The sequence below is a fragment of the Tuber melanosporum genome, assembly GCF_000151645.1.
Source record: "Tuber melanosporum whole genome shotgun sequence assembly, scaffold_242, strain Mel28".
Classification (NCBI taxonomy): domain Eukaryota; kingdom Fungi; phylum Ascomycota; class Pezizomycetes; order Pezizales; family Tuberaceae; genus Tuber; species Tuber melanosporum.
The window spans coordinates 3,634-19,215 of record NW_003298911.1 but is presented as its reverse complement, the minus strand read 5'-3'; the positions used below and the strand labels follow the sequence as shown (position 1 = coordinate 19,215).

At 44.4% G+C, this 15,582-nt stretch overlaps 2 protein-coding genes; both read left to right on the top strand.

Moving 5' to 3' along the window:
- Window positions 1-640: 640 nt before the first annotated feature.
- On the top strand, window positions 641-3,765 carry GSTUM_00001042001 (uncharacterized protein). XM_002838344.2 has 2 exons: window positions 641-1,819; window positions 1,912-3,765. The coding sequence occupies exons 1-2, from the start codon at window positions 1,458-1,460 to the stop codon at window positions 3,341-3,343; spliced, it is 1,794 nt and encodes a 597-aa protein (XP_002838390.1). The 5' UTR covers window positions 641-1,457; the 3' UTR covers window positions 3,344-3,765.
- A 4,922-nt stretch (window positions 3,766-8,687) lies between these two features.
- GSTUM_00001040001 (uncharacterized protein) lies at window positions 8,688-11,110 on the top strand (the record flags this gene model as incomplete). XM_002838343.2 has 4 exons in its annotated part: window positions 8,688-9,391; window positions 9,521-9,633; window positions 9,695-10,086; window positions 10,141-11,110. The coding sequence occupies 4 exons, from the start codon at window positions 8,688-8,690 to the stop codon at window positions 10,474-10,476; spliced, it is 1,545 nt and encodes a 514-aa protein (XP_002838389.1). The 3' UTR covers window positions 10,477-11,110.
- Between the last annotated feature and the right edge of the window lie 4,472 nt (window positions 11,111-15,582).

Sequence of the window (15,582 nt, the reverse complement as noted above, 5' to 3'; positions counted from 1 at the left end):
CGGGAGCAATCAAATGGGAAAATTACGAAATCGAGTGACGAAATGTGAGGGAGCCCCTTGGTGTGGACAAGGAATACCGGATAAACAAGCGCGACACGCTGGTTAAGAGAAAAGGGGACTGGGGGCTATGCAAAGCGCGGAGGACATGAGAGAGCCAGGAAAAGAATCGAAGGAAGAGAACTGAAGCACCAACGCCCGTTTGCACTTCTCACCATTTTCTCTCGGCTGGGGTTTTTGGTGACTTTTATTTATTGTTATTGTATGATATTATGCAGTTTTGTCTCCGCTACAAGCTTGTTCTCCTGCTCGCTGCCTATTTCAATTCCTTCCTGTTGTAGTTTACTGTACCGGTTGTTCCTCACTCGGGTGCAAGCAACTGAGTGTGCTATTGTGTCCCCAATCAGCTTTGAGACGACAACCACGAACGACCTCCATCGTCCATTCCTCTCGTGTACCTGTATCCCATCCGTTCCTTGACCATCGCGCAATCCTCAGCTCTGCATTACACCGCTTTACTCGCTCTCACCCAATACCTTCTTTTCAACTATCGATACACATTCTCTTGCCGAAAGTCTTTCTTGTCTCTTTTGCTTTGACTCTTGTTCCACATTTCCGCCTCCCCCCCGCTCGTCGTGTCGGAGCGAACTATTCCCTGGTCCATCCGAGAGACTTGTTCTCTCCTTGGTCCTTCTCCCTGTCACTAGTGGCCTACGATGGAGAACCGATTACCCCTCCGTGATACCCGCCGACTGCCCTCATTTGCCCCTAGCGATACTGACTACGACGAAGAATATCGATATTCACGGTCGGAAGACTCGGTGAGGTTCGCTGCTGACAATATCCAGCCGGTACAGGAAAATGTCTTTGCAACTCCACCTGACTCTCCAAGACCTTCAAATGTGTTTGCTACCCCTGTGCATTCGCGTAGCCCTTCTCCTACAAATCTTGACCGAGGAGATTCGAGAGAATCTACTTTAGCTCCTTCAGTATACTCGCTGGGACGTGATTCCTCTCTCTCTTCACGGCGCTCCTCGTCTCCTATTCGCGTGGCGAACGGCGGTTACTTTCCTCAACATAGGGTTTCCTCATCATTAGCGCCTTCTATAATATCCAATTCTTCTGGTCATCCGACCGGATCTGGATTGCATAGGTCTAACACTGTTGCAACCAACACAACCAATTCTACCAATTCATCAACTCTTTATTCGATACCATCGCAACTTTCACAATTCTCTTCACCTCCTTCCCCACTTCCATCGATAGCCCCAGTGAGACCTCGATTCGATTACGGTGGCCACCAGCAATCAATATATCCTTTGTCGGCACATAGCAATTCTGATATCGGCGAGCATGATCCTTTTGGGGATGGATTTGAGATTCCTGTGGGAGATGGGTTTGCCCCCCGTCATCAGAGGCAGCCGCCCTCAATCGCTTCGAAAGAACCACCGCCATATAGCATGTATCCGGACCAACCGCCACCAAAACCTGAAGAAAGAGGCATTGCTGCAGATGTTCAATCGAATCCGGATTCTGGGTTTTCGCTAGGAGAGGACGCAGATGATCGTAGTGAGAGTAGAATGGTGGTATTAGCGCCTGTTGGGGGAACCATTGCAGGACAAATAACGGGGGTGAATGGTGGAGGACCCGATAACCTGGATGATGGAAGCGGGGCTACAAAGGAATGGAAAGAGAAGCGGTGGTTAGGAATAAAGGCTAGGGTCATCATTTTAGGGCTTGGAATAGGGTTGATGGTGCTGTTAGCTGTTGGGTTGGGAGTTGGCCTCGGCGTGGGATTGAGGAAGTCATCATCCACAAGCGTGTAAGCCCCCCCCCTCTGATGTCCCTATCTACTCCATGAAGAGAAGGGATCCTGCAGGGTTAACTAGGTATTGGCATTGACGTCAATTATAGCCCAGTGACATCAATATCGTCATTTCCTACCACAGCTGCCGAGATGCCACCTTCCTCTGAGGAGACTGGTCCACCTATTTCCGACCCCGATAACACGTTCCCTGATATCGAAACCGGTATGGCAGTGCTGACACCATTGGTGCTTTCGGAAATATCATCCGATTGCGCCCTTGAACTGCAAGACCGATCTTCACCAGGGTTTTTTGACATGGGCTCTGGTTTGCTCTGGTCGTGCCAGAACTCTCCAGACAAGCCACTTGTATGGAGGTTTGACCATTTCCCGCCAAAGCCATCTGGGATTAATATGGATACTTTTCCTAGCCACCCCCAGTTCCTGATGGGCGCAGAATATGGCGAGGGTTCTTGGGGGGGATATATGCTCTCAAGTTTGGAAGGCATGATAAAGTTTGATGATGATTGGGATATGGTAGTAAAGGATGATAACGGCCAGGAAGAGTATTCTTCTGAGCCTGGTTGGAGGGATGGTGCTCAGAATCCCCTTTTCTGGCACGTCCCCTTGGCATACTATAATACCTCGACCCCCATCAATAACCGACTGAAGCTGCGCTCGAACAACAGCACACCAGTGGGGAAGTTTGCGAACTATAAGTTCGGGATTCTTTACAACAAAACTGTTGTCTTGAAACAGAATGCTATCGATCAAACGCTGGCAGTGCTTAAGAGCACCGGGGGGGCTCCGAAATTTGCCAATGGGACAGCATTAGGGGAAGGCGAGATTGTCTGGAAATGTGTATGGGAAAAGACGCTGCTAGATGTGGAGATCAGCATCAATCAGCCTAGTTTGGCCCGCCATCCAACAGGATTTGGTGGGGACCGTGGGCCTCCTAATAATAGGGGTGGAGATGGTGGCTTGGGGTATGGGCGGGGGGGTGGACGAGGGAGTGGTGGCGGGCCTTCCAACGATCGTGGTGGGGCCCTTTCTAGATCACCATCTAGAGACTCACCGGGGCCGCCTGGTGGGCCTTCACCTCAAAACTCCTTCAATGTGGGCAGCAGTGCTCAATTTGAGCCGCCGGTCACTGCTCTCGCCATTCCGACACCAACGGGGCTGAACGACTCCGTTGATAATACGGATGGTGCTTACAAGTTTTCTGACATTCCTATAGCCGGAAATATTAAACGCGGAGAATCAACACCACCCTATCCCCTCAAGATAACCATCCAAGAAACCAGGTTGACACCCAAGCGGTTACGCCGGGTAATGGGAATGGATCTTACTGATGCGGACCCGCGCGGCTATGGTAAACCTGGCGATGTGAAGTGTACTCAGATGGTTGTCACTCGTCTTGGCGGGTTGAGAGAGTTTATGGATGCGAATGGCGAAGGGTTAGTCATTCTTAAAGAGCGGGGCCCGCCACGACGGAAGCGGGATCCCGTGCCTGGAAAGTGTTCTTGTCGGTGGACATCATGATCCTTTGAGAAGGCATATCGGAGCACCATTGTAATGATTCCGAAGGAGGGGGGATTCATGGCGTTAACAAATGTAATTTTTTACTCGTAACACCACGGGGCTTGGGATTCATTATCTCATCGGAGATACGGGCCTGCTTGTGGAGATTTCATGGATTACGATTACAACATTCGGGGGGAGGGGGTATCAACGGGAATGTCATCAGCTATTGGGATAGGCTGTTTCGACATTCGGATAGTTATCTAATGAAAAGGTAAACGTTATATTTCGTGACACATTCCCTCTGGTCTTGCAGTAGAAAAGGAGCAGAATTGGCAATAGAGGCTTGCAGGCCTGGCTGGGACTGGCCTTGGAAGAGGTTCTTCCGTTCTTCCTGATCCTTCTTCTCTGTAACCTTGTACTTTTTAGCCGGATCACATTTGTGTTTTATATTGTTCATACCATAGGGTTGGGTTTCTTTGTGATTTTTCGTTAATCTTTTTCATTACTAGCTTGTTTCTCGTTATGATTCCATTTTTCTTAAGTTTGGTGTTGAATGGTTTTTTCTGTTCTGTTCTTTTCTGTCTTCCCTTCCCATTTATTATTTTCCTGCTCGAGCACAATGGTCAGATATCTCCTTCTAATTTCTCCTTCCTTTCATAGTTGGAGGAAATCACGCTGAGTATAAACAGCACTGGCTCGGCGATTTAGGTGGTTGGTTGGTTTGGAACGAAGGATGTGGCCAGGAGAAGGTTGATTGATGTAGTATAGATGTAGACCCTCTGAGGTTATGCCGGGTAGTGACTACAGAGCAATTGAAAAAATGATCTTTTAAAACGCCATTGTTTACTCCACAATCGAGCTGTAGGGTGGGATAGCGCGTCCGTATCGTGGTAGTCGGTTCTAGACGGCATCGGATAAGCCGAGTGGTGTGAGTGTGGCGGGAGTTGATGCCGGCACCGGTATTAGTGACAAAAATGAACTCTCCTCTCGGGAGAATTGGAGTTCGGACGGATAGTGATTCTGGATGTCTCTGGGAATCTGGTTTTTCCTTTCCTCTCAGAATCGTGTGGAGATTTGTGCCTGTATTACTGTATATTTGTGATTCGAATCGAGGGGAATGAGCGGAATCTGGAGACCTCTGTGGAGTGGGGAACAGACAGGATTAGTTTGATGAGGGTGTTTGAAATGTATCCCGATATCATGCATCAGCCAACCTATCCCCGCCACTGTACGAGGGGGGGAAGAAAGTAATGCGACACCTGTGCAACACAAATTCCCGTGCAGAAACAATATCAACAACACATAGTACTACCATTTTCCACAACCACATTCAATAAATAAAATAAGTAAAGGAGATAAAATTAAAAAATGCTTAGTATTTCCTTAAAGTAAAATAAAAAGAAAATCATAAATCAATAATGAGTTTGGTGCTCTTTTCTTCTAATAACCTCTCTGACCCGCTTTAGCATACTTCTGCAAAGATCCATAAACCTTCCATCAGGAATAGCTTTCCATGCTTCCTCCACAGCTCTGATTAGCTCTTCCTTGCTTGCAACTCTTCCATACCTTTTCCCCAAGTAAGTTTCCATATCTCCCCAAATATATTCAATTAAGTTCAGGTCTGGTGACTGTGGTGGCCAGGGCAATATATCCATCCCATTCCTTTTTCTACACTTTGTAGAATATCTGTGATTAAACCAGTAGTTAGATTATATTCTTAAGTATTTCTATATCAAAAAACGGAAAATACAATAATTATAAGGAGGTAGAACCTACCCTTTATGCCCTGGTGCACCATCTTCAACAATCATAGTCCAACCAAATCTCTCACAACACTTATGCCAGAAAGGAATTAAAACTGGATCCAGAATATACTTAGTATACTCATAAGAATCCACTTTAACCTTTCCTGGTACTACCACTAGCTTTGACCTCAAATCCCTACAAAAGGCTTCCCATACCATAACTGTCTTCCTTCCTGACTCCCAGACCTCATCAATACAATCCTGATCATATTCCTCAAAAGGTTCTCTTATCACCCATCCTCTCTGCCCAAATCCAGCTGTAGAGAATGAGGTTTCATCAGTCCATATGATTCTGGACCAGTCTCTTAGTTTCCAAGCTCTTTTTCTCATACACCAACCAAATCTAATTGGTATATTTTTAGGGAGCAATCCCCATCTAAAATATCTTTTAGTTATGTAAACACTTGAATCTTTATTAAATTACTTACTTCTTGCGTGGTTTTCTTTTATTTAAATTAAGACTCTTAGCTGCCTTCCTAATTGTCCTGAATGATGCCTTTAATCCCTTCTCTTCTTTAATATCCTCCCAAGAGAGTCTTCTATTTCTTTTATTTTCTTTAATAAAAGACTTTAGATCAAGTAGATCAGACTCCTGGAAGATTGGAGGTCTTCCTGTTTGCTGGTAGTTGGAAGGACTACCTGTTTCCCGATACCGTTGATAGATGCGAGCACAGGTACTATGGTGAACTTTATGGCCTATTTTTTCCTCCAATTCAGCAGCTATCTTTCTGAAAGACCACTCCACTATTTCTCGGAGAGCTATAATACGGATCCGGTTATCACGTGTGGTTTCCTGCTCGAAGCGCTGTGGCTTCTTTGTCGAAGATTGCCGCCGCTCAAGATTTCGTGGACTAATCTCTAAATCATTTAATTTTATTATTATTTCATCTTTATGTATATATTCATTTAATTAAACTACTTATGCTCACTTCTGCAGGTTCCCTTTACCCTCATAGTGCTTTTCTGAAATGGTTTGGCAGGTGGTGAGGGATATAGTGAGTATTGTAGTGATGGGGGTTGGGAGTAGAGTTGCGATCTTGTGGGAAGCGGTTGCTACTTTGTCGCACTACTTCTTTCTCCCCCCCTCGTACAGTACTCGGTACACTACTCGTACATTCCTGTACTCGATACAGAATACGGTACTTGGTGTAAGCAGCTCGCGTCTTATTCACTCAAGTACCGGTATTTCCCCTCCAGCGCCACCATATCCCTCTCGACATGCCCATGAGCAGTACTCGTACCTTCATCCCGAACCACCATGCCTATAACACATACCCTACGTCACATTCCCTCCTCACCCGCCACAAGAGATATTAGAATGTATGATAACCTATCGTATCTGGTGAAGGATAGGTGATACCGATAGTATAATAGCGAAAGTTTAAATACCCCATCAGCGGTAAGACCAAAATGGGCAAAAAATCTTAGACGACTTTTGATCATAACACAGCAAAAAAGTCACTCCGTTCTCGTAATCCTTGGGAACATGGGTTGGGTACAGTACTAGTACATGTGGTTCGGGGGGGGGGGGGTCATTTTCCTTTCCCCCTTCCCATCGAAAGGCTAGCCAATGAGATGCCCACATGTGTGGACGACTGCCGACCAAATGGTGCCGCGGTGGGGAGCCGGCGTTCGAAAGGAAGAAAAAAAGAGTAAGAATGAAGCAGGTACAGCCCCGGTTGGGAGTGAGTGAATCTTCTTGTTCTGTCAACTTCGGGGGGGGGGGGGGTGGAAAAAGGATGGCATTGCATATTAAGGGCTCGGGATGATTTACAGAAGATCTGGAGATGGGAAAGATGGAGGGGTTCAAACCGGTATGGTAGTTCCTTTCTTGGGAGCAGGGGGGAAGAATGAGAGGCGGGTGGGTAATTTATGATGTTATGTGTTATTTTTCCACTCTTCTCTATCTCGCCTTCGCTCCTTCTCCCGCCTTCTTTCTTTCTCTTTCTTTTTATAAGAAGGATCTTGCGGAGAGTGAACCTTTCCCTTTTCGCTGAATTGAGGCAGAAAGAAAGACGAAACGCTGCTCGATTTCGTGCGCTGAGTTGAAGCTTGGGGTGAGGATGTCGGGGGCACTCTCCAAGGGTTAGGGTATTAGAAACCTTCCATTTTCTGGCACTCTTGTCAGAGCCTAATCTAGCTACTTTTGGAAGTCATGAAGCGTTGGCGGAGATGCACGGCCAAAGCATGCTCATGGATTTTGGGTTATGTTTCTTGACTAACTTAACAGAACAGGACAACGAGACAATATGTTAATGCTAGGATAGGGATAGAATGGGGGGGGATTGAGGTACTTTAGGTGTTGACTTTCTGTGAGAATTGAAGGAGGGAGGATGGAGAGAGACGGGATAAAGATATTGTAAGTCTGTTGCCATAGCACATAAATTTAATAAAGTAGAAGTGAACCTGAACATTTCTTCACGAGACACAAGACCGGGGACACCTACTACTACTACCTACTCGTAGTTTACCACCCCCCCCTTCTCTGCTCTTTGCCCACAGTGTCACAACTCAACCATAGCTTCCCATTCACCCTAGACAATAATTGCAGAATTGACTGTGGGGGTTTACTTCTCTGCTCTGCTTCTCTCTCCACTTTCTTCTATTCCTCTTGCCCGCTCTATTTTTCGGTTCGATCTGTCATAATACCGTGGTCCGGAATACGTCTCCTTGTCACGACCCCGTGACACAGCTTCTCTCGGTTATTGTTTCTCTTTCGCCCGCCCCACACCCTGCCATCACCGCCTGTCTCCCTTTCTGCTATCAACGCTTCTCCGAAGAAACACTTCTGCAACTACAGTGCTACCCTCCTATCCGTCTCCACGTCTGCCGGGGGTTCTAGAATTAGCAGCAGCAGAGCTGACACCGGAAGGGAAAACAAGCTCGTCTACCTGTCATCCGTGGGATTCGACAACCTGCGAAGTAACGAGTCCAAGGTCCAACCGAGAGCGGCAGAAGAGGTGGTGACTTGGTTTGCCTGGCCATTCGACAAAAGAAGATCAGAGGACTGCCTGGGCAGAGGTGCGAACTACTCTTGAGCTCTTGTTAATCTCGTAAGGCTGAGAGATATCACTAAGGACTCCAATTTTTCTACGGTAGGACTCTTGTACCGGTATCCCCGACACGCAGTCCCCGTGCGCCCTCCCACGATCGTGGTGTCACCCTTTTACTTTACTTTTTCCCTCTCCCTTCAAGGGTTTTTTTTCTTTTCGTTTTAGTTCATCGTCAATTCTATTCCTCTCATTCTGTATTTCTCCTCCTTTCCAGCCCCAACTGTCCTCCCCTCCCTTCACACCTGGGCCCACACGCCCGTTGCTCAGGTTGGCCCCAACCGCCCCTTTTTACCTATAATTCCTTCAATTCCATTGCGTGGCTCGATATACGGACTCGCTCTTCATTATACCCTTCACCCGGTAGAGCTTTGGGAACGTTCGTGGTCGCCGGTGTTGGCTTTTCCTGTCCTGCATCTTGTGCCTCGCGGTAGGTGTCTTCGCTGATCACTGGGTCCCGCGGCAGTTAGGTAACAACATTCCTCCGCCACCCGCGCCACCTTCAGAATGCCTACCTTCAAGCATGTCACCTTGAACATACATACACCTCAGGAGCCCCCTGTTTCAACAGAAAGCTTCTCGTGGGCTAATACCGCTCACTCGCCGTTGCCGGAATATGGGAATCACCGCCTGCGTAACACAGACAAAATCACGAGCTACATTCCATCTACAACCAACTCACCTTTTGCTATCTCTATTACTATTTTAGATTCATATCAGCCGAAGAACCAAGGTGATGAGCGGGAGAGTCTTGCTGCCTATGTTTACTTTGATGGTCGCCAAAAGGAGGAGACCGCTACACTTCTTCGCCGTGGTGTTGAAACTTGGATTAGTAGCAGATGGGTTGAGGTGAAAGAAGGGGAACTTGCAGAAAGGGAGTTCGTTTTCAAGGAAGTCGGCCTCGAGAGCTTTCTGAGCGGCCTAGACCTCTCCAAGTCCGAGAGGGAGAGCAATGCAAAGAACGGAACTCGCAAGGGAGTGAATAGGCGTCACAGCATGCCGGCCAAAATGAAGGCCAAGACTGATGATGATGATGAGGAAGATGCTGATGTTGGGAAGAAGGAATCCGTTGGTCAAATTCGGGTAGACTTGTTCAGGGTTCGCTGTGAGGGTCCGGTTCGCAGGGGTGTTTGGGGTGGTATGTTTAAGGATTCTCGTGGCGATGAAGATGACGAATTTGGGGGCGGGGTGGATGTGAGCCACACTGCTGGGTACGTTTTATGAATCTCACTTACTTTAGTAGCGGGAATAAGTAATCGGGTCGGCGGGAGGATTATGGCGTCTCTTGAACCATTGAATTAATTACATGGAGAGCTTATGCGCAAACTTTATGGTCATAGGTTGTCGGATCCGAAGCCCCTCGATAGGGAGACGGTCTCGACCCAGAGTGTTAGCCACCTTGATCCCGAGGGTGTGGTTTATGCTAGTTTCGTTTTCTTCTATCGCGGAGAGCGTAATGTCCCATTTCCACTTTTGTTTGGACAGGTCACTAATCCAACCTTTGTATATCGCAGGCCAGTTGAAGAAGATGGGACTGATCAAACCACCCGCACCTACCCGTGCTGATTCTCTCTCGGCAGCTCCCACTAGCAAATTCAAGAAGCAGGATTTCGCAGCAATGGCTTCTGCTCTTGAGTCTCTTATCGCCAAGGGTTCTGAGAAGAATGGAGCTTCCAAGCGCTTTAACGACTTCCGCGACGGCAACCATGGGGTCACTAATGGAGATGACCTGAAACGCAAGAATGGCAAAAAGATTCCTGGCTTGGACGGAAGGGATGACGATGTTGAGAGCCTCGTGGGAGATGAGTTGGCTAGAGATGAGAGAGACAGCCTGCGTGAGATGATGAGAAGTGAGGAGGACGTGCGCCTTGAGGAAGAGCTCATAGGTGGGGTGGATAGGATTAAGGTATGCTTTTGTTTTTTAAGTTCGAAATCTCCGGATATGTTCTTATGGGCATAGTTGAAACGTTCGCATTCCACCTCCTCGCTTCGGGATTCCGGGTCTAAGGATAAGGCGACAACTTTTCCCCCAGATTTTTCGGTAAATAACAAAGCTAAAACCTTTGCGACCCCCGGTAAGGATGCAATCAAGAAGTCTGAGTCTGCCCATGCCAACGGCCATGAGCCTGAAACTCCGTTGAAGAAGAGGCGTGGAAGCGGAGATGTCGATGTTAAGAGCCCTGCTAGAGGGCTCGGATTTGGCATGCAGACTGCTCCGATGACAGGATTCGGGGACAAAGTCGAATTCGGAGGAGTATTGGCGGGGGGGATGGAGATGGAAGAGGAAATCCTGTGAGGTCCGATGATTGGATGGCAGCGCTGGTAGAACAGTGGTGGCGAGTCTAATCGATACCGACAACTAAACGATTTCTCTTTCTGTTTCTTCCCAAATACAAATGGATGGGCATTTGTTATGTTTACCCGTCTCTTTTTTGTTTTTTAGCAAGGGTAGTATTGGGAGGGTATCCTGTGTCGAGCCTGCTCATTTGTTACCTAGGGAAAGGACTTGACAATCACTGCAAGTTTTCTCGAGATGGAACCAAAGCTCGGATCACACAGTTGCGCTGTTGGAATGCACTTTCGTGTTTTATGTCCGTTTTTCTTTCTTTCTGACTACCCTTCCTTTTGTCTTTATCAAACTGGGTCGGGGACATGGCAGGAGGGATTTATAGACTTTTTCTGGCCTTTATAGCCCCTCAACGCCTTTTCTTTTGTCTTGACTGCACTTTACTTCGCTTCACGTCTTTCCTTTTTGCACGCTTACCCATTTTTGCCTTTGTTTTCAATGTACTTTGGATATGCTCTGTTGGGTGTAACTTTTGTTCAATAACTTTTTTTCTCTTCTCTTCACTCCTCCTCGCCTCGCCGGGTCTGCCGTGTGAGGAAGAAGAGGGGGACACAATAATTATTGCAGCATTTTTTCATACCAATCTTTTGTTCTACACCTTCCTTTCAATATTTACCTTACCACTGGCAGTATAAGTAAGTATATTACGCATCAGAGTCCTGGAAACTACAAAGTTTCATCGGTTATACTTTTATTTTTATTTTGTTTTTTTCATTTATCTTCCCTTCACTCGCCTTCATTACTCTGGGGGTTGTTGTGACTCCACCTTTTGCGAGTACGAGTAAATATACCGTGTGCGTGCACAGGGACTAGGGGCGGTAGCGGCCGTTATTGCGGAGCATGGATGTGCATTTCATTAATCATAGTCAGTCACTTGGCCTGTTTATTACGCATGGTTGAGTATGTGTAGTGTGATATGCACTGACGCTCCTTCATTTCGGGCTCAAAGTCTGGTAATTATTTTGATTTCTCTGCTGTGGAGTACAGTCATGTCCGTTTAATAATTATACCCCTGCCCGGCAACCACGCAACACCATCACCCCCTCATCCCACCAGCAACTATGGCTCCCCCTTACTCTGCCCGAGCAAAAGAAGATTGGAATAAGGAAATTTATGCCCTGTATAAGTATACAGATATGGGGTATAATAAAACAGCAAAGACTATTGGGGTCTGCAAGGCTACAGTTCAAAAGTAGTCACTAGAGCCAAGACAAGAGGTGGAGATACCCATTATGCATCCGAGCAAGGCCAACCCACTAAGATTACCGATGCCAAATGAAGAGCAGTAGAGGCTATTATCGATGCTGAGCCGCATTTAGCACTATGCAAAGTTACCCAGAAGGCAAATATTGGCCTTGACAAGACCACTATTGACAAGATCATATCAGAAGCTGGTTTTAAGCTTCTGATACCAAGGAAAAAGCCTTTTTGGAGGAAAGAACAGAAGGAAAAGAAAAAGAAGTTTGCTAGGTGAAGGAGGAACTGGAGAGAGGCATGGAATTGGATGGTTTTTGTTAATAAAGCAACTATCATCTATGATCCAAATCCTCATGGGAGAAAGGTCAGGATAAGAGCTGGAGAAAAGCTGGAAGAAAAAAACTTGAAGCCTAGCTTTAAGTCAGGAAGGACAAGCATTAATGTCTATGCTGTAATAATGAAGGGTGGGAGGACTGGGTTAATTCTTGTGAGGAAGAGGAGGGAGGAGGAAAGGACTAGTAAAAGAGACAGACTTAGCCTTAATTCCTACCATTATGAAACTGAGATCCACCAGTCATTCCTTATCCCTGTTATAAAAGCTCTGGATAGACCTTCTAATTACATCTACCTAGCTGCAGACAATACTTCCTGGCATAGTGGTGAGGAAAATCGAAAATTGCAGGCAGACTGTGGTTACAAAAAGCTCTATTGGCTCCCCAACTCTCCAGATCTCAATCCTATTGAGAACACCTGGGCACTACTCAAAAGAGCCCTCAGAAATCGATTCTTCAGATTGGAAAGAAGGTTCTATAGTGCTGCTAAATGATTTCAGGCAGCAAAGGCGGAGTGGGATTTGATTCTTCAACAGATATTGGATGCATGGATAGAAAGAATGCCCGAGAGAATTCAGGCTGTTTTGGATACAGATAGAGGTCATACAAAATAGCAATTAGATTTCTTTAAAGCTTAGGTCATGTACTTTCATTTATTCGTGAATTGGCTTTGAATCTTGATTTTTTGTATAGTTGAATTGGTTAAGTGTTGTAGTTGTAGTAGCCAGGCAGAGGTATAATTATTAAACGGACATGATTGTACATTGGTAGAAGCAAGCTGTAGCTTAACTTATGACAGAAAAAGTAGTGAAGTGGGAGTATTGGATTGCATATATGACATTATAATTGATACAAGGCTTGCTCTTCAATTATTTTGGTTAGTTAATGTTTTGAAAAGGATGTCAAACATGTTGTAATATGACTTCCAAATATGCATTGGTTTAGTCATGGTCTACAACCAAATATTTTAATATGAGTTTATTATGCAATTAAGCACATTACATAGTTGACTGCTATGGAGTTTCCCTGAAAACTCTATCATGGTACTAGTTTGGTTATCTCACTCACATTTCCTTTTACTTTACCAATTGGCAATATTGTATTGTTGTTCTTGTTTTTCTTTTTTCTCATATACTAGGTATATACTATGGGTGGTTGTAGTATGCTTTCTAGTAATATAGGTAGGGCCTGATAGCCCTCCAAAAAAGCATCAATCAAGTAAGAAGTACAACTGCAATCAAGAATTACAACAAAACATACTCGCTCTATTTTTCCAATAGAGTGTATTCTTGAAAAGTCATGTTAGAAGGTGTGGGACTAGGAAGCGGATCAGGTGGGGAGGTGAATCAGTTAAAATGCACCAAAGAAAGTAAATATGTAGCAATCTCAATTAGTACCCAAACACTCTGAAGATGAAATATGATAGTAGAGGAAGTATTCCTGATAGCGCATTGTGTTATTTTTGCCCTAATTTTGAGCTGATTTTGGAGGTTTTGTTTCACCAAAATTTCAGCAGCAAGGAGCAAGATTTACAAAGTAGTTCATGTTAATGAGATTTTGACATGATGGTACCTTTCTTGTTGGGGCTAAATTGTTTGGGCCGAGATAAACAACATAAGATTAATGGTATCTAACCTACTCTCCAGTCCAATATGGTACAGTCATGTCTGAAAAGTCTCTGGACTCCTGCTTGGCAACGCTGCAACCAACTATTACCTCAACATCACCTCCTACCATGGCACCACCACACTCCTAACCCCTTAGAGTAGACCAGAAAATTGAAATCTATACTCTCTATGAAGATACTGATATGGGGTATGGTAAAATTTCAAAGCTTATGAACCACTCCAAGTCAACAGTTTCAACAGTAGTTAAAAATGCAAAAGTTAGAGATAGAAACACCCATGATGCCCCCAGATCTGGAAGACCAACCAAGATTACTGATGTCAACAGGCAAGTAATTCTTGATATTATTGATGTTGAGCCTTATTTAGCCCTATGAGATATTACTCAAAAAGCCAATATTGGACTTGGCAAAGATACTGTTAGCAAGATATTCAAAGAAGCTGGATTTATGCTTAGGATACCTAGGAAAAAGCCTTTTTAGAGAAAAGGACAGAAGGAGAAGAGAAAAGAGTTTGCTAGAGTGAGGAGGAACTGGATAAGAACTTGGAAATGGTTGGTTTTTGTAGATAAAGTCACAATGAATATAATACAAATCTAGTAAGAAGAAAGATCAGACTAAGACCAGGTAAAGAGTTGGAAGAAAACAACTTAAAGCCTAGCTTTAAGTCAAGGCATACCAACATAGGTGCATATGATATAATGATACATGGAGGGAGGCCTGAGCTTATTCTTGTAAGGAAGAGAACTGAGGAGGAAAGGACCAGCAAAAGAGACAGACTTGGTCTCAATTCCCACCAATATACAACTGAGATTCACTAACTCTATCTCATTCCCTTCATAGAAGCCATAGAGAGAGTTCCTCATACCATCTATATAGTTGTTGATAATGAATTATGGTGTAATGGAGGAGAAAACAAAATTAGAAGAGAATTGTAGATATCAAAGAGTGGCTTAGTCTTCTAACTTATCAGATCCTAATCCTATTGAGAATGCCTGAGCAATTCTCAAAAGAGCACTTAGAAAGCAATTCTCTAAGATTGAGAAAAGGCCCTATAGTACTGCTGAATTATTTCAGACAGCAAAGTAACAGTGAAACCTCATTCCCCAGGGGACATTTGATAGATGGATTCAGATAATGTCAAAGAGACTTTAGGCTATATTAGATGCAGATAGAAGCTATACAAAATGGTAGCATTGGGAAACTGCTTTTTTTCTATTTCTACTATTATCTATTTTAAAATTGTACTGATATCTTTTTCTTATTGTAATCAATATCATTATTTGTAGTAGCAGTACCCTTTCCATGAGTGATATGTGGACTTTTCAGACATGACTGTAAGTGGCTAAAATTAACAGTGCACTTATGAACATGAAAATCTTTCATCTTGACAACCATGCTCCCTTGCTAAACCCATCAGTATAATAACAAAAATACTTAAAAAAGAAATGTAAATATATTATAGAAATTAATATTTGGTTTACCATCAATCAGCTTTGATAATTGCTGCTAGTCTATCCATGGTTGACCCTGTAAGGAGATTGAGTATATTTAGATTAAGAAGTTTCTAGTCATAATTGATAGCCTTCATAATTGCCATATTGTCCTCATTGTTAAAACCCTTCATTAGATATAGCTCAGGATGATACCTATGAAGCTTATTATTCCCCTGAGACTAAAAATATATTCTATTGAATTAAGATCTGGTGAAGAGGTAACTTAGGAATTTCCATAAAAGTAATTCATTACCTTATTAGCAATCTCCTAAAGGGCAAGTGAGTCTTAATATTATCAATAATAAAAAACATTTTTTTTTCACAACTCTTTCTCTGATATCCTCTGATATTGCTTGAAAGTCATGTTGATCATAAATATCAATAATTGACTTTCCAGTAACTCTAC